General features: G+C 42.1%; 1 protein-coding gene across 5 annotated transcripts; it reads left to right on the forward strand.

Annotated features, from left to right (window-relative positions):
- The first annotated feature begins 361 nt into the window (after nt 1–361).
- SNX3 (sorting nexin 3) lies at nt 362–22,042 on the forward strand. 5 transcript variants are annotated; one of them, XR_014227548.1, is made up of 5 exons: nt 362–665; nt 13,538–13,633; nt 14,011–14,135; nt 17,158–17,360; nt 17,828–17,918. XR_014227548.1 is itself a non-coding variant. In XM_082305381.1 (4 exons), the coding sequence occupies exons 1-4, from the start codon at nt 504–506 to the stop codon at nt 22,025–22,027; spliced, it is 480 nt and encodes a 159-aa protein (XP_082161507.1). In that variant the 5' UTR covers nt 362–503; the 3' UTR covers nt 22,028–22,042. The 5 variants fall into 5 exon arrangements, 4 of the variants coding, with proteins under 4 accessions (XP_082161507.1, XP_082161506.1, XP_082161509.1 ...); XM_082305381.1 differs by lacking the exons at nt 17,158–17,360; nt 17,828–17,918 and adding an exon at nt 21,931–22,042; XM_082305380.1 differs by lacking the exon at nt 17,158–17,360 and having other exon boundaries at nt 17,828–21,142.
- Nucleotides 22,043–22,045: the final 3 nt, after the last annotated feature.

A 22,045-nucleotide genomic window follows, 5' to 3' on the forward strand; every position in this document is an offset into this window, starting at 1 on the left:
GGGCCCTCCCGGGGCCGCCCGCACCGCCTGGGGCCCCACCTCCCTGCGACCCCGCTCCTTCCCTGGACGAGAGAAGGGGACTCACTGCGGGCCCCGAGGAGGGAGGGGGAAATCTGCGGGAAGACCCGCACCGCCCCCCCACGCAGCCTCCCTGCCGCCGCCACAGCCTGCGCCCGGCCCACCGCGCCGCCTGCCTGGCGGGCGGGCCCGAGAAGCCAGCTCTCACGGCGGCCGCGCCACACCTCCCGCGCACGCCGGGATCTGTAGTTCGGACGGCGGGCGGCCGCGCCGGGCGCGGCGAGCGGGGCGGCCCCCGAGGACTACAATTCCCAGCATGCCTTGCGCGCGGGCGGCGGGCGCATCCGCTGGCGGCGGCGGCGTGGGTGCGCGTTGCCGGGCAGTCAGCTGGCCGCGGGGCGATAAGAGGGCGGGCGGCGCGGGGCGGCGGCGCTCGGTGCTCGCTCCTCACGTCCCCGGAGGCAAGGCAAGGCGCCCGCTCCGCCATGGCCGAGACGATCGCGGACACCCGGCGGCTGATCAGCAAGCCGCAGAATCTGAACGACGCCTACGGGCCGCCCAGCAACTTCCTGGAGATCGACGTGGGCAACCCGCAGACGGTGGGGGTGGGCCGCGGCCGCTTCACCACCTACGAGATCCGCGTCAAGGTGAGGGCACGGCACGGCCCGGTCTGGCCCGGCGGCGGGGGGGCGGCGGCGCTGGAGCCGGTCCCGCTCACCGGGCTCCGGCCGGCTCTTATGTAACCGGGAGGGGTGTCCCCGGGGCCGGGGCTGGCCGGGGCGGCGGTGGCGGGCCGGGGCCGGGGCCGCCGCGTCCTTCAGGGCCCGTTTCACAGCTAAGGCGGTGAGCAGCGCTGGGGCGGTGATGGCTGAGCAGCGGCGGACTTCATCCCCGGCGTGAGAGCAGGCCCCGGCTTCTGCCGGCGACCGGAGCTGGTAACTCTTGGCGGTCTGGTGGTAGCTAAACCAACGCATCTTGGTTACAATAACCAAAGGACAGATTTGGCACTGCTGTGCACGACTGCCATTAGACTGAGATATTGCTACGCTGCGAGCAAGCCCTTGTCTGTCTCTAAGTAAATAGAAGAGGGCAAACTCTCAGCTGTCTGAGATGTAGTAATATGGGTGGACCTGCCTCAAGAAGGAGGCCAAGTTCAGGATTCCAGCAGCCTCAGAAACCCTTAGAGAATGTGTAAATAAGTCTAGTGGGCACACGTGCTAGATCAAAGCTAGCCGAAGTGATAAGGTGAGTGTATGTGGGGGAGGGTTTCCTGTTTTCTTTTGTACCTGAAGTATAAATTGAGTGCCTAATAAATAGGGCTGGTTTTCACCATGTGCTATCAAATTCTTAGTAGCACTAGACTCCTTCCTAGCTGGAAGGGCCATGTTCACTGACTTGCCCCAAAGGCTAGTAGTCTTGAGCTTGAGAAAAGCTATGTGAAGTCATTACTATGTTCCCTGGTCTTTCTAGTTTCATAAACAGGGCCTGGAGGAGTGGACAGAAAAATGCAATATCTATGGCATGGTCCTTGCCTGTGGCTGGTAGGGGCTTGAGGCAGGGCACCCTTTTAGTCTGTGCTGCTATGGATAAGTTAGGTTGAGAAAGATGACCTTGTAGAATTTTATCTTGTTTTGTAGCTTGTGGTTGAGTCTACTACCTTGTATAGCTTTATTCTGTCACACCTGATTGAACTTGGTCAGTTATTACAGGCAGTAATAGAGGGGGAAGAGGCCTCATTGACACTCTGCACACATTCTCTGCAATATGAGTTCTTCTTTCACTGGACACCAGGGAAGGCTTCAGCTGAGGGCTGCTGCCTTGGTTGCTAAAGTGCTTCAGACAAGACTAAAACCCTGTGCGAATTTTCTGGTATTAAAGGTCTAAGTTCTCAGCTTAGTGCAACTTTACTTTAAAGAAGCAAAATCAACTGAGGTCTAAAGCTACTTGGGAAGACACTTCTTTAATTCTGATGCTCCTAAATTGTCATGTCCAGTAGCTATTCTTTTGTTTCAAGATGTGTCCATAGGGCAGGAAGAATAAACTAAAACAATTGTGGCCTATGTTTGGCCTCTATGTGAGGACAAACTAGAACTTGCCAACTTGTGTTGCATTACACTGCCTTTATCAGGACCCTAGCTGTCCACTTAGCAGAAAGATGTAACTCTACCTTGCTGGGAAGTATTTGTGCCTTAAGTTCCTGGTGACTTTTCTTTCCATGAGACTGAGCATTTGGAATTGCTGGATCCAGGGAAGATGATACAAAAGAGACTTAGCTATGAGATGGCCTTGGGAATGAGACCAAATTTGCTGGGATTAAAAAATAATAATAATTTTTTAAAAAACCCCAATTGAAGTTCTTCAGCAGAAAGGAAAGCAGAAAAATGGGTTTTGAGACAGGATACTCTTAGCCTGTGTGCTGTTTGGGGTAGAAGATTCTGGATTCCTGTTGTAATGAAGACCTAGAAGTCACTTGAACAAACATACACTGTGATAGTACTGTGACCTTCCTCTGTTCTTCCTCCCAGTCCAACTACTATATAAACATTGCTTCCTCCACCTTCCTTACTTGCATCTGTGCATGCCTGTATACAGGACTGTCTCTTATAATACACGATCATTCCATTTCCAGTTGTGCACTACTGTACACATAGTGCCTCCATGCTGTATACATACATAACTATCATGAACTGTAAAATTGAGGGTTTTGTCTCTATATGCTGGAAGGCTATAGAGCAGGTAATGCAAGTCATGCAGAATTATGTTCACTGTCTAAACTTGTATCAATTAACTGCTTCTCAGCAGAACACAGACCAGGTTGCTAATATGCAAGTTTCAGCATGGGAGAAGAGTTTGGACTTGAATTGCTGTAGTACTGTATTTCTAAAAGGTGGGCCTCGTCCTATAAGCTGCTTGTTGGAGCATGGCAGACAACAGCCACCAGCTAGCCTCTGTGGTTTGACAACTGCTTGTGGTCACAGAAAGTAGCAGCTGACATTTGCGGTTTCCCCCAGCAGCGCTAGTAGTGGCAGCAGAACAAACCTGAGAAGAAGTGAGTTACTTGTGTCATATCTGGAAAGCTATGTCTACAACTAGCACCGACTTTAAAATGTTAAGTGGTGCAGAAATGGATGGCTTAACTGCTGCCAAGTTCTGGTAAAAGCTATTGGACAGCCTCCTGTTATGGCTGGAGATCATGCTAAGCCAGAAACATGGTCGGAGAGGACACTGAGATTCAAGTTTGCATTGAAGCAATTAGATTTGTACTATTGTCATGGTGTTTACAAACTCGGTCCAAGGGAAATTCTATCTTTATTGCTTTGCCTGAATCTCAAAGCTTAACTTTTTTTGTGAAGACTGAGCTTGCTAGCAGACTCTTGAACTGATGTCTGATAACTAATATATTGCAAAAAGTACTTGTGTGAAATACAATGGGTTTCCCCAAAGCTTTTACTGGCAAGCTTTCTACTGGTATTGCGGCTGGAGCATATCTATTGCTTGGAAAGCAACAAGTGGAACAACCTCATGCTTTAGTTCTTGCATTGCTGTACTCATCAGCTTCTGGTGGAAGGTGGAAAGCCTAATGGGGAACTCAAAAGTTTTGGGTAGACTGCTTAGCAGTATGCTACTGGATAAGCAAGTCAATTGTATTTCAGTACTCAGGAAAGTTTTTCATAGCGTGTGTCTCTGTGCAGGCTAGTAGGATGGCTGTGCATGATGGTAAATGCATGGCACTTTCACAAGCAGTTAAGCTGAGTGCTGCAGGTAGAACCTATACAGCACTTCCAGTGGGGCAGCTTACTTCACAGATGGTCAGTTGGCCAAAGTGTTGACTTTCTGAGCCTGAACTTGCATTAAATAACATTCTGTTCTCAGCAAACTGAACAAGGTGATGAGAGAAAGCTTTCCACTGTAGCAATCAGTATAAGGCACACAATGTGGCAGTATGCCACTGCAGTGCAGCTTGGCAATGAAAGTCAAATGTCATGTTCAGTGATGGAAAATGCCAGCCTGCAGTGCTAAAATAGCAAATTTGAGTGGGTCATGTTCTTGACAGGGTACTTGAGAATTGCTTTCCATCAGCAGCATTAGGCAGTGAATTTGTACCATTCTAAGGTATCCTTTGTGTGAAGGCTTAGGGTGAGCTAAAAAGGAGAACAATGCAGTAGGGTATAAAGCTCCAAGTGCTTTTTCTAGTGAAATTGAACTTGATAAAGCAGACATCTCATCTAAAGGTGTCTAGATGATCACAGTATGGTGACTGTGCAGTGGTTAAAACTAACATAATCAACTGGACTGCCTGCTAAAGTAACACAACAAACTATTTTGCTGCCCTTGCCTCTTGAGGAAAAGTGTGAACCAACAGTTAAGTTCTCCATGTAAATATCCTTGCACACCATATGCTGTTTCTCATGAGTCTTTACTAGCTGTTCACTCCGGAATTGCTACCAGAGGGGTGGTGCCTCCCTTCTTGTTACACCTTTTCAGGGTGGGCTTGTGCATATCAACACTCCTCAGCAAGAGCATGCCCATACCTGTTACTATTTATGGGCCGTAAGCCAGTCCTCTCTCTGAATTCCAGGAAGCAAATGTAGAACAAATGGCAGTTGTCATATTATCATCCTACAGCATGTCTGCAGTCCTCAATCCAGTTCCAGGTATCATTTGACTTCTGCTGTAGTTGAGACACAGTTTTCCTGGTAAGTGGGTCAATAGGAACATCTTTGCTCAAACAGATTCTGTGCAACAGCTTCAGTTGCTATATCCTTTAAGGAGACAAGACTTAAGCTTTACAAGCTAACTCTGATCCCAGCAACTGGTGACACACTTCAGAACTGTACACCGACTGTAAAAGCAGTGCCATAGGAGATAAGCACATTTGTTAGAATACTGTCAACAAAGCATACGGATATCTAGGAACTTGCTATATTTGGAAATATACCCCTTTGTTAACACCACTTCATCTTTTATTTCTGTAAAAATAACTTCTGTGCTGCCCATTTTAGCTGGGTTTGTCACCTAGACTAAAAGGTTAGATTGTCTGTTTATGGTTAGTGAGAACTTGGAGAGAAGTCATTAATATTCAAACTGACAGTTAGAACTAAAATAAAATACCCATTACAGGAGCAACTAGTCAAAGTAGTGGAAGAGTTCTATTTAGTCAAACCAAAGTTAAACAAAAAGCCTTTGTCTTCTTAATTCTGTTCTTTAATGTTGAATGGCCTGTTGCCTCTAATCAGTATGCTTAAACTTAGCACTGAGGCGCACCTTAGCTTGTTGAGGTTCCACAGCTCAGTGGCTTGTCTTAAAGTGTAGAAAGGTAATGCCTTGCTGCTGTGCTTCCAGATGTTGTGAAATGCATCACTTGGGTGGTGCCAATGCTCTTTAAGGCAGCAGTCACCTTTCTGGTATCTTCTGCAGAAGGACTTCTGTAGACTGCAGAGGTTCTTGACTACGTAGGCCCAGTCTGGGGAAGGAAATGAACATACAGGCTGTGAAGTGCCTGCAGTGTTAAGAATAGTATTGGTGCCAAAAGATTGGGGAAATATATCAAAATACAGCTAAACTTGAGCTGCTTTTGGAAGTCTGTTCTCATCTTAACCCATTTTTTCAAGACCTAGCTTGGATACAATATGTGCATGTCAGCATGTTTGTAGTAGTCTGACTTGAGTGACTGACTGATTTGAGTCTGACTTCTGTGATCAAATCAAGTCAGATTAAGATGGTAAATGAACCGAATGTATAACTTGCTCAGAAAGCACATGTCTTATGCTATGGTTTTGTACAGTGGCACTCTTGATCTGGTGAATGTCTTTGAAATGTTCTGTCCTTGAACAGTACCAAATTTCCTGTCCTTCATGTGTTTGGCAGCATTTGAAGTTGCAGACTCTGCTCCCACCATGAGAAGAGTCAAATCTGGTGGTACACGTAGTTGACTTCAGCATTTTTCAGTTTCATAGTCTGTGAAGCTTGTGGTGGAGTAACGACTAAACACTGACTCAGTGTGGATGTATTTAGGAATGCATAATCAGCACTAATTCTCTATTGCTCTACTACTGCAAATCTTGCATCACACTGCAAGTCTGCTCTAACTGTAGTTAATTACTCTTTTAATACCATATTCTAGACACTGCTACCAGATAGGTATTTTTAGACTCCTCTTCAAAGAATAAAAATGCACTGATTCAGGTGACTTAGTTTTTCTGTTCTACAGCCCAGGTACTGCACCTTTACAAACATAACTGTTCCCTCGAGCAGTAGTTCAGAAAAGGATAGCTGGAAGGCTAAGAACTTCCCAGGACACTGACTAGGGAGACATAGAAGTGGAATGGCTTGGATGAAAGAAACTTCCAAAGCAGGGAGAATGGGTTTACAAGTCTATTGCATGTATTTGCTCTGAGCAGCTGATTTTTCTGTAGAGGTTTTTGATTCAACTAGGTTCAAGAGCCTAGTCCAAAGGTACTGAACTAGTTTGGTGTTGATGTCTGTTACTGTGTAAATAAAATAACCAAGTCCCTGAATAGTGCTTCTTATTAGTAGATTAGTTTAACTGGTGACTTGGACTCCTTTTACTTCTGCGCAGACAATGTGGGCCTTGAGTGCGCTCTTAATACGTGACAATCTAGTACAGTGCTGAGCAGACCAAATCAAACAGAACAATGACTAATCTTTGTAGGACAGATGGCTGTGATCCAGGTAGGCATGTGATACCAGAGTATTTTGAAACATCTTTATTTTTAGATGGCTTGCCAAAAAAGTGTCAGCTTGAACTTTGCAGCACTCAGGTCTCTACTGTTTTTTATCTGGGGAAATAAATAATGCAGTGTAGATTTGTGAGCTTCTAACTGTTTGGGAAGTATTTTCTTTAAAGTTTTTTCACTTGGTAATGCAATGCCAGTTGTACTACTAGAGGCTGTTTTAGGAAGTACATAATCTGAATGCCCTATGGAGCTGTAGCACTGAGTGAAGGGTCTGAAGTTGCTGTTGCTGCTGTAACTTTTTTGATCTGAGAAGGATGGAGAAACCCTAACCTTCTGGTCGAGATACAAAAACAAGTATTGTACCAGCTGAAGACAGGTCCACGAATATATTCCTTCTGTGGCTATTTCTTGAGAATCCAGCTCAAAACTCCTGTTGTGGGAAGATCTTCTGGCACACATGACAGTATAGTTTGTGTTGGCCACAAAGCCAACCTTGAAAGTATAACTATAAGCTAGTGTAAAATCCAGAAGAAAATCAACTATATCTTAAGTGGTTTAAAGCCACCCCTATATCTGGAAATAAAGCTTCAGAGACTATTTTTGTGGGCCTAAGCTGCAGCCCCCCCAAGTGTTAAGATGTACTACACATTAATGAACAGGAGCTGTCGGTATTTCTGTAGCTGTTAGGTGGCTTTTTAAGAAAGTGGATATTACTGCTCCAATAAAACTGGAAATACGAAGAGAATTTTTTGCTACTTGGTATACTTACTTCTATACTAGTTATTTATCTCTTGTTTCTTGCAAGTTTGTGAAGTGTAGGTATACTGGATTGTCTCTAACTCTCAAAGCACGTTAAAACTTTTGTTTCTGATAAAAACTATCAGTTGTAGCAATTCACTGCGATTTTGTTGGCCCCATTTGACCGCAGTGGGTAGATATCAGCTAATGATGCTAAAGCATCAACTTAACATGATCCCTCTTCAGTCCTTCTCAATGAGAACTGAATGGTAACCTTACAGTAGGCCAAACCAGAGCATATGGGAGTTATACCTTGCAATTGTGTAAAAGTAGCAGTCTCTTCTCTTTAAAAAGAATTGCTTGGTATTTCAAAGGAGGCTTTGGCTTGCTAACCCTGAAATAATTATCTTGAGTTACTAATTCTGTCTGTGTATTGTAAAAGCCTTTGCGTGCATGTGTCCTTCTTAAAGTGGGCTCCTGTTTTTACCCTTGGCTTCTGAGGATGCAACCTGCAGAATAAAGAATCAGTAAACAATCTGTTTTTCTAGACTTACCCTGCTTGGAGCCTTTTGACCATGGCACACCATAATTCAGCTGTGCATGACGTTGGTGAACTTGATCAGGTGATGATAATGCTGCTTGGCAAAAACCCAGATACCCTTACACTAATTTTCATAGAGTGGCTCTAGGCTCAAGGCATTGGACTTGGCAAAGGTTAACTCTTGTCTAAAGACTGATAGTCTTTGTGGTTGTGTTGCTATTAGGAGTTCACTGCCTTGGTCTTTAAGATGGAAAACATCCTAGCTCCATGTCTCAGTACTGTGGAGTGGGAAGTTCTATGGCTCTTGGTATAGCTTTAGTCAGCATTGTTTAAAACTTGGGAGGATACGTATGGTCAGATTTTTCAGTGTTGTATTAACTGTAGATTTTTTGCATGTAATGTACCTTCAGCAGGCCTGGACACCAAGTAGACAAAAAGGGAGGTAGAACTCTGCTTTGATCAAAAGGACTGAAGCTTAGAAAAATAACAATCTCTTATCTGACCCTTTGCAGTGGGGAAAGAGGTTTTCCTTCAGTAAAGTACACAGCAAAAAATCTAAACTTCTAGCAACTGAAGTTTGGAGCATGTTTGCCACCTTTCTTGCTTTTTATAATTGCAGGAAATGAGGAGGTAGCTGCTTATGTCAAGTTGGGAAGGAAACAAACCACTGGCAAGGTTTCTGCAATAACAGTGGACTGCTGGAGCCAGTTTCTTGTACTAAAGGAGGGCAGGCTCTTGCGTTAAGAAAACCATAATACTTTTTTATCCACCCTGAATGCTACTTACTGTGATATCCCAGAGCTCCCATTGGCTGACTGTAAATGTAGCCAGAGGGTGTAGTCTCTTGACAAAGATTACAGCTTGTATGAAGAGATAGTAAGAAGCTTGAATTTAGCTTCTGAGAGTCAAGGCCACAAACTTGTATCAAAAGTGAGCAGAGTACTTTCACTCTATTTTAATGGAAATAGAGTTGTATCAAGGCTACCATAACCTACTTGAAAAGACAACATCAAAGTAGGTGCTATGGCAACAGCGCAGCTCTATTCTCAGTCTGTTAGGAGTGGGAGACATGGGCAATGCAGTGCTGAGTGTTACATCGGCAGATGAGGAAATGAATCAAATTTACCTCAAACTATCCTGGAGAACTACAGCTGTGGAGTTATTGCAGTTGTGGGGGTGGACTGGGCCGCAGTGACATTCATAGTCAATCTGTGGAGCATCAGTATGCTCTTTGAAGGAACACAAATGCTATTTACATTCAATTTGTCTAGAAACAAATGTGTAGGAGCAAGTCTGGCTGTTTGCAAGGCTTTTTCCACTCACTGGATAAATTAGTCTAGATAATAGAACACTTAAAATTACCTAGAATTATAAACTAATGTATTTTAAATGAAGTACTCTAGTCTTCCTCCTGCATGTAAGGTAACTTGTATACCAGAATGGCTGCATTGGAGAGCTGTATATCTGAAGCTGAATGGACAGTATTGACTAGTACTCAAGCTACTTGCATTCTGCTTGTGAATGTCTCCTCACATATATACATGAACAATTTTTCAACTTTTATCTGGGCATAGCTCGGGGATTGACTGTAGTAACAGCTAGAAGACTGTTATCTGGTTATCCAAGCTACTGTCTTAGGACTATCATTTGCTTCTGAGGTGAATTGGGAACCTCCTGAACTGGGAGTTGGACTTGTAGTTTGAATATAATAACATAAATGTAGCTGAGGAAACATGCTTTCTGCGAATGCAGGTTTTGCCCCGAAATCTATTAACGGGCAACCACTGCTTCCCATTCCCTGTTTGTTGAACACTAGCCACATGACTGTAGAAACTCTTTTGGCCTCTGAGCAGAGGAATGCAGGAGTGACTAAAGGGTCTCGGTTTGTCATCTGCTGTTTAACTATGTAATTTAACTTGGCACCAACCCTGGCAATGTTTATTCCAGTGTACTGGCTTGGCCATTAACTCACCCAGCAGAATACGAACTGTTAGTTTGACAGTAGTCAGAGAAAGCCTGATGGGTGTGTACATATAGTCTGATACAGAAACAGTGCTAGAGAGGATCTGTCTTGTCTTAGCATCTTTCTGTGCTTAGGATTTTGGGCTATGTGGGACTTTGGCAGAGCTGGTTTTTGGTCCTTCTGGAATAATGCTTTATCTGCAATTCCAACTAGTGACTTTTGGTTGTCTAATGTCTTGGGTAGTGCATAATCCCTTCAGGTTGAGGACTTGCATTCAAACTGCTAGGAGGCATGATTTCAGACTCGGAAGTTGAAAATGCTTTTGATAAAAATGAGACTAATTGTTACACTGTTGAAGAAACAATTGCTGCAGTAATTATGCTGAATTTATCAGAGGAATGAGCTATGCTGCAGGAGCTGTGCCAAACTGGGTCATAAGTTTCATGACAGTAGACTTAGCAGATCATCAGGCCAGAAAACTGACACTATAATGCTGAATGAGCATGGGGAGAAATGCTTGTAAAAAATGAAACTAGCCTGACTTCAAGTTTTGTGCCTTAGTCTCATCTCTATTCTAGCAGGCAAACAAAGCACTAACTGTTCAGAATAGCTCCTGGCACCTCAGTGACTAAACAAGGATAACTCAACAAACTGAAGCTGAGAATAACTTCGATATGCTGTATGGTCTTGAAGTGACACTTCAGTAAAAATTTAAAGTTTCTGTTGACACCTTAGAGTTGTCTCCTTCTACCAAATTCTTGCCCAGTGATAGCCCATGCTTCAGCAGCTGTCTGGCTTGCTCAATGAAAACCATCTATCCATGGTTGGAGGCAGTAGGACATGCAGAAACCCTTCCTACTGAAGGAAAAAGTGGTCTGCTCAAACAGGATAATAATCCTTAATGAGAAAGGCACAGACAGTAACTTCAGGTGTGGATATATCCTGAGTTAAAAATAGGGACCTAAGGTGTACATAGGTTAAGCTGTATAAAAGAGGACTCTCAAATTGCTTTTTTTTAAATAGATCCTTTCTAACAGCTGCATGTCTGAAGAACACTGCCCTATCAGTACTGATTTCTGGAGGAAGGAGAATTGCTGCAGTTCCTGGGTTTTAAGGAACATGAGGTTTAGAAGTTGATCTCAACAGGTAGCTCTAATTTGTACCCAGACCAAAGGACGGGGGGACACACACTTTCCTTCAGCATGTAGTTGTCAAATTGTGACTTGTAAGCCACTTAATTTAATGGAAGCCTTCTAGCATATACTTTTGTTTGAACATTTCCAGTGCTTATGATCAAAATTGGAGAAGATTTTTCAACTCAAAGGGAAAACAAGTACTCTAACTGTCCTTTTCTCCAACTTGCTAGCTGGGCTAGCATGTCAAAAGTTCAAAAGGGAACATAGAAGGTAAAATGAGCTCAATTGTCACTTCTACCCCCACATTGTACCTGTAAGCGTGATATGTTGTTTAGAGATTAACTTTATAGACTTCATGCCCGGAAGCATGAAAAGAGTTCCTGAAGACCTGGGAACTCATTGGGTTTTAGCAGCTTTTATTCAGTTCTAATCCCTCGTGTAAGTAACTTGAGAGAAGAATGGAATATTTTCTGCAGGTGAGAGCCTATATGCTAAATATTGTAAAGGACTTTCTACCCGAGACACTGACAAAGAGTTGATGTTGTAATGTGGAAGGCTGAACTTGGTTAAAAAGCCAATAGCTGAAACTGGAGAAAAATAATCCAGTACTTCACTTCTGGGAATCTCCTTCATGCACTCGGAGGAACCTAGTTTTATTCACTCTTGAGTAGAGTATTCTTATCCTCAAGATGAGAGTGTTTGTTTATAAAGCCTGACTTCTGACATAATAAGTGCAATTTTATTATTAGTCACTAGTACAATCAACGGTGTTTTACCTGGGAAGGAGAGCCTGAGTACTTTTAAACATTTAGCAATAGGAGATTTCATAACAAAATACTGTTCTGTACTTTATCATCTGTAAATTATGGACTAAATAGCTGTGTACTTTCACATTATGCTAACTTCCCAAGTACTTTTGAACTGCAACAGCCAAAAACTCATTATTGGCAGGCAGTAATACAATGACCTGTGGTCATAGGCCTGCCTAGTGCAGGAAAGTATCTCTGCAATTAAACCCATTTTGAGCAGCCAAAAGTATCACTCAATGATAGCTTAAGCATAACAGCCTACAAATGATATCATACAGGCATATCCACTCAAACTGGGACCAGAAGCTGAGTGAGATGGCTTACAACTTAAAAAATAAAACAACAAAAACCAGAAGGTACAGGCCGAGAGTGACTACTGTGTTTCTGCCAACAGAAAAACTGGGGATAACTTTAGTCCTATGTGAACATCAGCTTCCTAGGGTACTCCTCAAGAGTCTTCTTTCAAGGTGTATAAGACAGTGAATATGCAGTCTGACAACAGTAAGCTTTATTCTGTTAGTGCTGGTTATGTATGGCAATTACAGACTCTTGGTCTTGCTTTTAGTAGGTTCTAACTCCTACAAATGTTTTTGTAATGTGCTAGCCAGTTTGCCATCTCAACAGTAGTTAAGCTTCAGATTGTGATCTTGGAGCTTTCCATTCTGGGGATGTCATTAGGAGAGTGCTCTCTCGATGTCAATTCTTAAAATAACATGCGAGTTGGATTACAACAATGGGATAACCCTGCACCCCAAGAATGAATAGAAGTAATAAATGTTCTTACACAAGTTAGTGTAATGACACCTATCAAAATGCTCATGTATTTAACATAGTCTTGTGCAGCGTTATAGCCTGGCTTCCATTTGATGTCTCTTTTGAGGGTGTTAGAGTTGGTTGCTGACTCCTAGCCTTGTTTAGGAAAGTTTTGCCTTGTCAAGCTCTGCTTGGTTTAAGTTTGTAGCAAAACAGTCTGAACTCATCAGCACTGAATGTTGTGTTGCATCTCAGCCTTGTTGGCTTTTTTGAAGCTATCCAAACTTGGCAGCTTGTACTAGCAAGTATTCAGCTTCATCTGTCCTGAGTGGGTTCACTGTAGGACTTAATGGTTTTTCTTTTAAAGATGTTGGAGGCCATGTTGTATCAGATAGCAAAAAAAGTACAGGAAGCTTGGTTAATGTCCAATGCTGGTACCTGAAACACTTCCTTGAATGCAGTAACAGGAGCCTGTGTGGATTAAGAAGACTTTTTCTTCCTTCCTCCTCTCCCTCTCCCCAGTTCTGTACATATATTGGCATTGGGAATCCAGCTCCTGAGACGGCAAGAATAGAAGATGCTTGTGCAACCTTAGGAACATCTCCTCAAGTGACCAGCAAATCTGCTATTCTGCTGGGTGATATGGTGGCAAAATACCAGTGATTAGGATGCCGTATAAATGAGGCCCGCAGTTAAGCAGTTTGAGGCACAGCTTACTCATGTAGCTTACAGAAATACACTCAAGATAGAGCTTTATCTGTATCTCAATACTGTTGTTGTTGCTGAAGTGGAACTAATTTGTAATGTAACAGCTTGTTTCTTGCTTTTGCTTATCAAAACTTCTAATTTGTCTAATCAATAGCTTATGTTCTTGTTTTCAGACAAATCTACCTATCTTCAAATTGAAAGAATCTACAGTCAGAAGGAGATACAGTGACTTTGAATGGCTAAGGAATGAACTAGAAAGAGAAAGCAAGGTGGGTAAAAAGAAAGGTAAATACAAGTCTTCATAGACATGCAAAGAGTAGTGATGCTGAAACTTTATCATTATGTTGTAAAGCATATATATCATATAGAGCAAATATTGTGATTGAAAATGTCCAGAACTAAAACACTGACTTTCAGCAAACCTCAGTTGTACAACACTACAGGCCGTTTAATGGTTTTGAGTTAATTCAGGGTTAAACTACATGAATTCAACTTACCTCTATGGCAGATGCTGTTCTTCTGGTCATGTTCTATTACATCATTCAGGATGTGATTGAGTTGGGTCCTCTAGGAGGAAGAGGTGGCACAGCAGGTGTATGAAGTTACTTACAGGCTGCACTTAAGGACACTTTTCTAAATCTTTCAGGTTGTGGTACCACCTCTACCAGGAAAAGCTCTTCTCCGTCAGCTCCCCTTCCGAGGAGATGATGGCATATTCGATGATTCCTTTATAGAGGAAAGGAAGCAGGCTCTTGAACAATTCATAAACAAGTAAGTGTTGGGTCTAGTTATCTGGAGACAAACCCAGAACTCAGCTCTGGAAAACTGAATTAAAACTGCTAATCCTCTAACTATGGTAGCTGCACTAGGTTTGGAAAAATAACTTTCACATAATCTTGCAGTAGGACATACTAACATTGCTCATCTAGTGTTTAGTTTGGATATCTTAATGCTGACCTGAACAGCTGAAATAAATGTTAGTGGTGTTAATTTATGTAAATTACTACTAAAATTATAACATTCAAAATAGTTCTACTTTTTAATTTCTGAAAAGGTATCCTCCGTTGGGTGAACAATGGAGCTTACAGTGGGCTTACAGCAGTTTACTCTGATTGCAGATGTGAGGTATTATCAGCTTGTGTAATGATGCATATTTACTATAATCATCATGAGAATCTTTCTGAAATGTAAAAACACTACCTGAGGTATGCACCTGAGTATATGGTTTGAGATAGGCATTTTGGGTTTTGTCACTGCCTTTCAAAGGGTGAGCAGAAATTATAGTAACAACATCTTATTTTTTTGCACCATCTGACACTAACTGCTCTCCATATAGTGACCTGAAGAGCTACTTTAATCTCTTTAACAGTGTGGATCCAAACAGTGGATAAGAGTACTGTCAGTTAACCAGCTCTTCTGATCTCTAGAGCCAACACTTCAACTGGATTTGGGACTGCTCCCTTTAAAAGTTCAAGCTTGTCAGTTCCACTAGCATTTTAAAATGTTGTTCAATAGTCATGCTGTTCAACAGAGACGGAGGATGTCTGAGTTAAGCCAGAACTTCATCTGCTTGTCAGTTGTTGTTAGTCAGTTCAGGCATGTGGCTTGGAGTTGCAAGTGACTAAGTCACTAGAACTGTCTGTCTTGTGCAAGTAAGCTAAGTGTGGCTGTATAAAATCTGTTAAGTTTTTCTTCATGTGGTTACTTGTTATCTCAATTTAGAGGTATTGCTAATGGTTCTGAGCAAGTAAAATGCTTCAGAATGCTCTTTCCTCTGTTCAAAGACAAGTGGAATGAATTTCCAAGGCATCTAGTTTTGCATTTACACTACATGAAAGCAGATGTGCTTATAGTAAGATGGAATGTGGGGGTTTTTTTAAGGCTGTACAATCAAGGCAGTCGTGACTGTAAAGTACAACTGTCACCCGTGCAGGCTTGGGACTCTACGTTAAATGTGGAAGAAGTGGACTTAGTTTTGTATGCTGAGTCTAGCAATATGGGGAGGAAGAGGGCTGTTTATGTTCTGAAGCAGTGAATAGTGACGCAGTCATCTTAACTGGAATCTCTGAAAAACTCAATATAGCTGACAGAAATGGAGTGGCTAGTTTACTCATATCACTTGTTCAGTCCTACAGCAAGTTAATACATTGATCTTGTGGAAGTGTAAAATTTCTTGGTCAATTTTTCCTCCTTTGAAACATAAAAGCAGGCTGTTAATGTAGGTATTGATGTAGTGGCAGGCTTGAGTACAGCTGCAACAAGATTCTTCAGGGAAAACTCCTAGCTATTCAACCTCATCAATTTATTCTAATGGCATGACCAATTCATCAAGCAAATATTACTAATGAAAGTTTTGAACCATGTAGAAGCTTTAAGATTTCTACCAAGTACTCTGGGTACTAGTGAAATTAGTCCTGAAGTTAATTTGCCTAATACAGTCACATTACTACATTCTCAAAGCTGGTCTTTGCTCCCAGAACTAGAGAAGAGTCCCTCAGATAACTGATATCACTGTATCCAAAAAAGATCTTGATGCACCAATGCCAGTTCTTGATATCCAGGATGTTACTGAGAAGCTTTGTCCCTCTAGATGTAAAATCGAGAGGGACTAAATCACAGTAGTGCAGCTTATTTGAGTTGGCTCTCTTGGGCCAGCCTGCTGGCACTACCATCAGTACTGCCTACAATGACATTCACAGGGGTAGCTATGTTGTAACAAACTTGTCCCCCTGAACCTGACTTTGGGATACATGAAAATTTTTGAAGTAGCAGCTGCTCTGTGTAAAGTTCACCTTAGAGAAGAACACAGGAAAAGCCAATGCAGAGTGAGGTATTTCTGTGAAACCAAGAGATGCATCTGAGAGATCAGATCTAGTCTTGCAAGTCAGCCACCAATTTGCAAGCCTTCCTGAAACAGAGAAGGAATATGCTGCTGCCTCATCATCTTCTCCTGTATATCTTTCTTTTGAAGTTCAAGGCCAGCAACTTCAGTCTGATGGGTAAGAAACTAATTATTCCAGACTGTCCTCCTTGTGAACTAGTGCTTGAGACTGCTGCCCATTTACTAGAACCTGACAAGATTGATAGATTATTTCAAGTGCAGTCATAAAACCTATCAATGCTGAATAGGAAAGCTCAGCCTCCTCATTAAAGGACACTCTGAATGATAAGTGAGTAGTTACAAGCTGTCCTGTGGTGGAATAAGCACTAATAGATACATTTGGAGAAAAGGCACGAAAGTGCCTGGAAGTACTGATGCTGAGCCAATGGAGTTGACTATGCATTGCATGTGTTCAACTAGATAACTCCATTCAGAGTAGAAATGTTCTGAGAGGTATGGAGACATTAAGGCTGACACAAGCTGTCCTAGGGAGCATGTGGGGCCTTCTCTCTTAAAGGAAGAAGCCTATCTTGATTGACCAAACTGGATGTAACTTCTTTCATAGAATTGCTAAGGTTGGAAAGGACCTCTGAGATCGAGTCCAACCTGTTAGCCTAACTGCCTGGTCTCCCTCTAAACCATGTCCCTAAGCACCACATCCACATGTCTTTTTTGAATACTTCCAGGGACTGTGGTTGTACCACTTCCCTGGGCAGTCTGTTCCAATGCCTAACCACTCTCTCAAACCAAACTGCTTTAGGTTTTCATATCCATAAGTGATAAACTTCCAAGGATTCTGATTCTCTTGGATTTTTACCTATACAGAAGGCTGTGTGTTAAATTTTAAGAGTTGAAATGCAATACTTTGTGGTTTTCTTCCAAGCTTGGGAGTATCTTCTAATTCAATTTCAGCTCCTTTGCTGTTAAAAGGATGGTGGCTCAGTCTGTATGAGGAACAAAACTAAATCTACAGTAGAGGTGCTGGTCTCTTCTGGAGCAGACAAGCTCTGTGCCTCTTATGTTTCGTATCTATAGACATCTGCAATTAACAGAGTGGCCAGTACCCTCTGGCTGTGCATCAGTGCTGCTTGTTCGTGTTGGGAATAGTGACCATGGTAAGTCACTGCTCTGAAGTGTCAGAGCCTTCAGAAGACCTTCACACCCCCTGGTGGAGTAAGTCTTTAACTCTGCTTGGGCCAACTGCTGTTGAATAGACTGGGTTAAGCTGCCTTTAGAAAGGTGTTCTGTGTCAAAGGCATCAAGACCTGTAAAAATCCGCTTGGCTTGCTTGACTCTAGATTTCCTGATGCTAGGATGGGCACTTTGATAGTCCCCTCAATTGCAGGTGACAGATGATGACATAACGTGCTTCCAAATGATCAGGGTTCCTATCGACTAACTTCATTTGGGGAAGAATGACAGATCTTGCTGCCAGACATCATTCTAGTCACCAACAGTGAAATGGAAGTGGGATCTCTGCCTAAGTGCAGAACCGTAGGTTATTGGTATAAAACCTTGCTCTGCTGGCTAGCTGCAAATGGACTCAATTTGTTAGCACTAATGCTTGTTTTTTCCTCTCCAGGGTTGCAGGCCACCCACTGGCACAGAATGAGCGCTGTCTTCACATGTTCTTACAAGATGAAGTAATAGACAAAAACTACACACCATCCAAAATAAGACATACTTGAGTTCTGAAACCATCTTCTCAAACATTAGTGGTTCTTATGCTTGGTTTTAAGAGGTTGTAGTTTGTCTTAGCATGCTGAGGATAAACAGTCACGAAGTCTCCACTAACATCAGTACACTGCTTGGTCTTTGCATATGCTTTATAGCATTAAAGAACTCACTTGTCTTCTAGCTAAATCCCTCTGAATCCTTGATTTAAGAGTATTATACTATGAGACGCTCCACCCCTTGCAATGTCTCACAAACCTTTCTACTCTTATTTGCAATGACTTAACAATGTTTACTGACTTGGCCTTACTTGAACTTGCACAGTTGTAGTGTCACATGTTCACTTGTATTTGACTAAACTGCTATGCTGTTTCTGAGGTAGTCATCTGTCTGAACTTCTGTAGAAAGACTGCTTTATTTCTGATACCCTGTGTGAGAAACACTTATGCAATTGTCTTCAAGCTTGTAAAACACTTTATACTGAAGTAAATGAGGGAATTATCTTTATATTCTGTAAGAGGAAAAAAATCAAATTTATATACTAAAGTAACTTGTCTAAAGTTTTGAAATAAAAGTGAAAATGCACTTCAAATGTTTTGTCACTCTTGACCTTGAGTGTGGGGTATCTCATGCTTTCTGAGAAGCAGGGACTTGACTATACTAAGTGAACTGGTGTTTCAGCCTTGCTGTGATGCTCTTCTGTAATGTAATCTTGTGTTACTAACAGCCAGCACTAAGTACCCTTAGACGCTGGCACTCACTGCTTAAGCGTTAAAGAATATATAAAGGTATTGAAGGCTGTTCATGTGTTGCAGAGCCAAAGCTGGAACCCCATTCATGGTAGGCAGTCAACAGATTTGTGGCTTCAGTATGTTTGGGAAGAGAGTACCTTTCTACTTGGTATGAGAAGCATCAATCTAGCTTCAACTAGCAAGTGAAAATTATACCATCCTACAGAGAAAGGAATGTTGACATAACCTATAATATAACTTCAGTTCTAGATTAAAGTAACTCTGCTCTACCAATACAATTAGAGACATGAAGTCATGCAAGCAGCCTGCTATAAGACGTGATTGTAGACCACTTCCCTGAACATTAAAGGAAGGGGAAGCTCTAGCAGTGTGCTTGCATGACCACTGGTGAAATGCAGGTGGTTGATGCCTGAACTGCAGTTAGCAAGCAACACTGCTGAAGTCTTCTTTCTCACTAGATGCTTCTATGGCTGGAGAAGCTTCCTTAGTGCTTCTGAACATGACATGGGAGTTACCTATCCAGATCTTGAAAACAGATTCAAGAATATTCTAGTAGTAATCTGATCCAGTGTTTTGTGCTATTTGGTAAAAGTACATGTTGGCTTGGACTTGGCTCTGCTGCTTTTTTCCTTCTGATAATACTTCTTAGCACTGTTGAGAACATCCTACAGACTTACTGGCAAAGTTATTAGTTTTCTTTAAGACCATTAACCTCACTTATGGCAATCTCTATGTAAAAGATTGAACTGACAAAACAGTGGTGGCTGACTGGATTATATGTAGTACTAGTGACTAGCTACACTGAATAGTTAGATGCTCAAATAATTTTTCTTTCCTCCTCGTACTTAACAAAGACTGTGCTGAGTCTCTCCAACAGTCCTATTTGTGAAACCAGGGACCAAAACTGACAGAGCCCACTTGCAGCCCAGAGCTGTCTAGTGTTTCAAAGCAGTCTAGCTTTTCAAGAAGTTTTTGATAATGTAAAATCAATTCTAAAATTCCCTGTACTTGTTGAATCACAGTTGGAAGTTGAGTTACTCTTGGAAACGGGGAAAGAAGGGCTAAATGTATATGAAGTTTTATTATTTCAGTTGAGATACTTAGTAAGGTGTTCTCTTTATTTTCTCAAATGTTCTTTTCTGAGAGAAGCTTGTTTCAGAAATGGGAGTAAATGCTCCATCTTACTCCTAAAAGATGATGACACAATCTGTATCATCTGCTGTGGGGGAAAAAAAAAAAATTAGGCTGAAGAGGGAAAAGCTGCATGCTTGATGTCAAAGTATTCCTATTTCCAAATAAGGACTTTGGAGTGTTAACCTCTGAGGTTGACAAGACATCTGTGCTGGGCTCTGGGATTTCACCTGGCCTTCAGTCCTTCAAGGCTAACTAAAGACCCTAATTCTAGTGTAGCGTAACTGATTCTGCTTCTGTGCAACCTGCAGTACTGGGAAGAAGACCTGGTCTGAGATTAGCTGTGCCTAAACCACAGGGATCTGGGCGTTGTTCCCAGCTTGTGAGCTGGGCTAGGTCCTGCAGGTAAGAGGGTGAGATATGGCTGTGCACCCATTGCCCTACCTTCTGTGCAACTGGGAGAAAGCCGGTACACTCTGTTGCATTCTCTAGCCTGTGTGATCTAGGGACTGGGATTGCAGCATGCTGCAGAGTGCATTTGCCTTGCAGTGTGGATGCAGTTCATGTTTATTGCTGCTCCAGGATAGCAGCATGAATCTTACTGAAACGAGTGTTCTGTCATGGGTTCTGCACAGTAGTGGGTTCAACTTCTTTAGCTCATAAACTGAATTGTCACGGAGTGGAGAGCCACAAGTGATTTTTCTGCCCTGTCCCGTTCTTTTTAGTATAGAGAGCAGAAGATGGTTGAAGGTGATTACAGGTGCAGTAAGAACATGTCATAAAGTGTTTGTTGGTTTTTTCTAAGAACATGCTGTGCCCTGTGGTAAACACATTCTCAAGTGCTCCATGCTGGCTTGTATAGAAGATGTTTCAAAGTCCTATAGTCCATACTTCGTCTCACCTGACTCATCAAAAGAATGGTCTTGTATACTTTATGGTCTGGCTGTCTTGGAAAGGGCAGAATGTGAGACCTAGCAAGCTGCACAAATGGTAGAGAGATGGGGTGAAAACTTTGACCTCTGAAACGCATGAGACTCTTGTGCTTGGAGTCAACGGAGCTAGGATTTCACTTGTGAACTGTATTCCTTGACACTGAAAACCAATGAGCCTTTGATATACACTGTACATTTCCACCTGTCATTTTAGTGTGCATGGCTCTTTGGTAACTTATTGCCATATGAACGATATGTTATATTTCCCTTCTCCTATTGCCAACTTGTTCCTGTGCACTGGGAGTTGCTTACCTCTTTCTTTGGTGTGATTACACAACTGGACTCCTTAATAAAACCTCAGAATCTTTTTAATTGAAGCAGTGTTTTTGTACTCATCACCCTTTGTTAGCTGCACGATTCACCAATATTAGAAATCGTAATAACATGAAATGGAAGGCTTATACTAGGTTAGACCTCTGACCCTTTTAGTATTGTGTCCTAGAAAAAGCTGTGTCAGCTCCTTGAGAAGGAAACCTCGCAGCAGGTGTATATTTGAATTATAGAAAACAGCTCTATGCGGGACCTCAAAGTCCCTTTACCTCAATGCAGGATCACCTAAGCTATTCCTTAAATGTTTGTCTAACCTGTTTTTTAAAACCTCTGATGATGGAGACTCCACAGCATCCAAGGCAATCCATTTTAGTAGAGAATATTTCTGTTCCCTGGTAAGTAGGGTACAGTGGAATAAACTAATCCAGAAATAGAAGGACAAGGATTAAAAGAACAGTGGAAAGTAATTTAAATTCAATATATTTTTATTCTTTGTAAATACAATGAGTACAACTTTTTAACTTCACAAATCAGTTAATCCACTTTGTACAGGAAAAGTTTTACTCATTCTATGATAGTCCAAGTGCTGATTTTTCTCAGTGCTAGTTCCTAATAACAAATCAAATTTTGAAAAGTACAGCAGCTATCTTTAAATGTTTTTTCTACATTTTTCATACATCAAATAAGCAGCTTATAATGTTTTTGTGTGTGAGAGGGTGTAGGCGAACAAGGCTTCAAAATTAGAACCTGGAGTTTTCTAAAAAGGCATTGGAGACTTTTGGAAATGGTTAGCATTTTATCAGTCAACAACCTTTATTTCTTTGAAATAAAATTCCTTCCGTTGATTTTTTTTTTTTTTTTAATAGTCATTTCACTTCTCTGCACATCTCATTGACAAAGAGTTTGGCCACCGTTGCCTTTGGTTTCAGCACTGTGCCAACAGGACAGCCAGCAGGTCACTGAAGCGGTCATCTCCATTGT

The sequence above is a fragment of the Platalea leucorodia genome (assembly GCF_965183815.1).
Source record: "Platalea leucorodia genome assembly, chromosome: 3".
In the NCBI taxonomy this organism is placed as follows: domain Eukaryota; kingdom Metazoa; phylum Chordata; class Aves; order Pelecaniformes; family Threskiornithidae; genus Platalea; species Platalea leucorodia.

Coding starts and splice junctions, on each gene's coding strand:
- SNX3 (XM_082305380.1), top strand. CDS start 504: ATGGCCGAGACGATCGCGGACACCCGGCGGCTGATCAGCAAGCCGCAG. Junction 13,634..14,010: donor AACTAGAAAGAGAAAGCAAG/GTGGGTAAAAAG, acceptor TAAATCTTTCAG/GTTGTGGTACCACCTCTACC. Junction 14,136..17,827: donor CTTGAACAATTCATAAACAA/GTAAGTGTTGGG, acceptor TTTCCTCTCCAG/GGTTGCAGGCCACCCACTGG.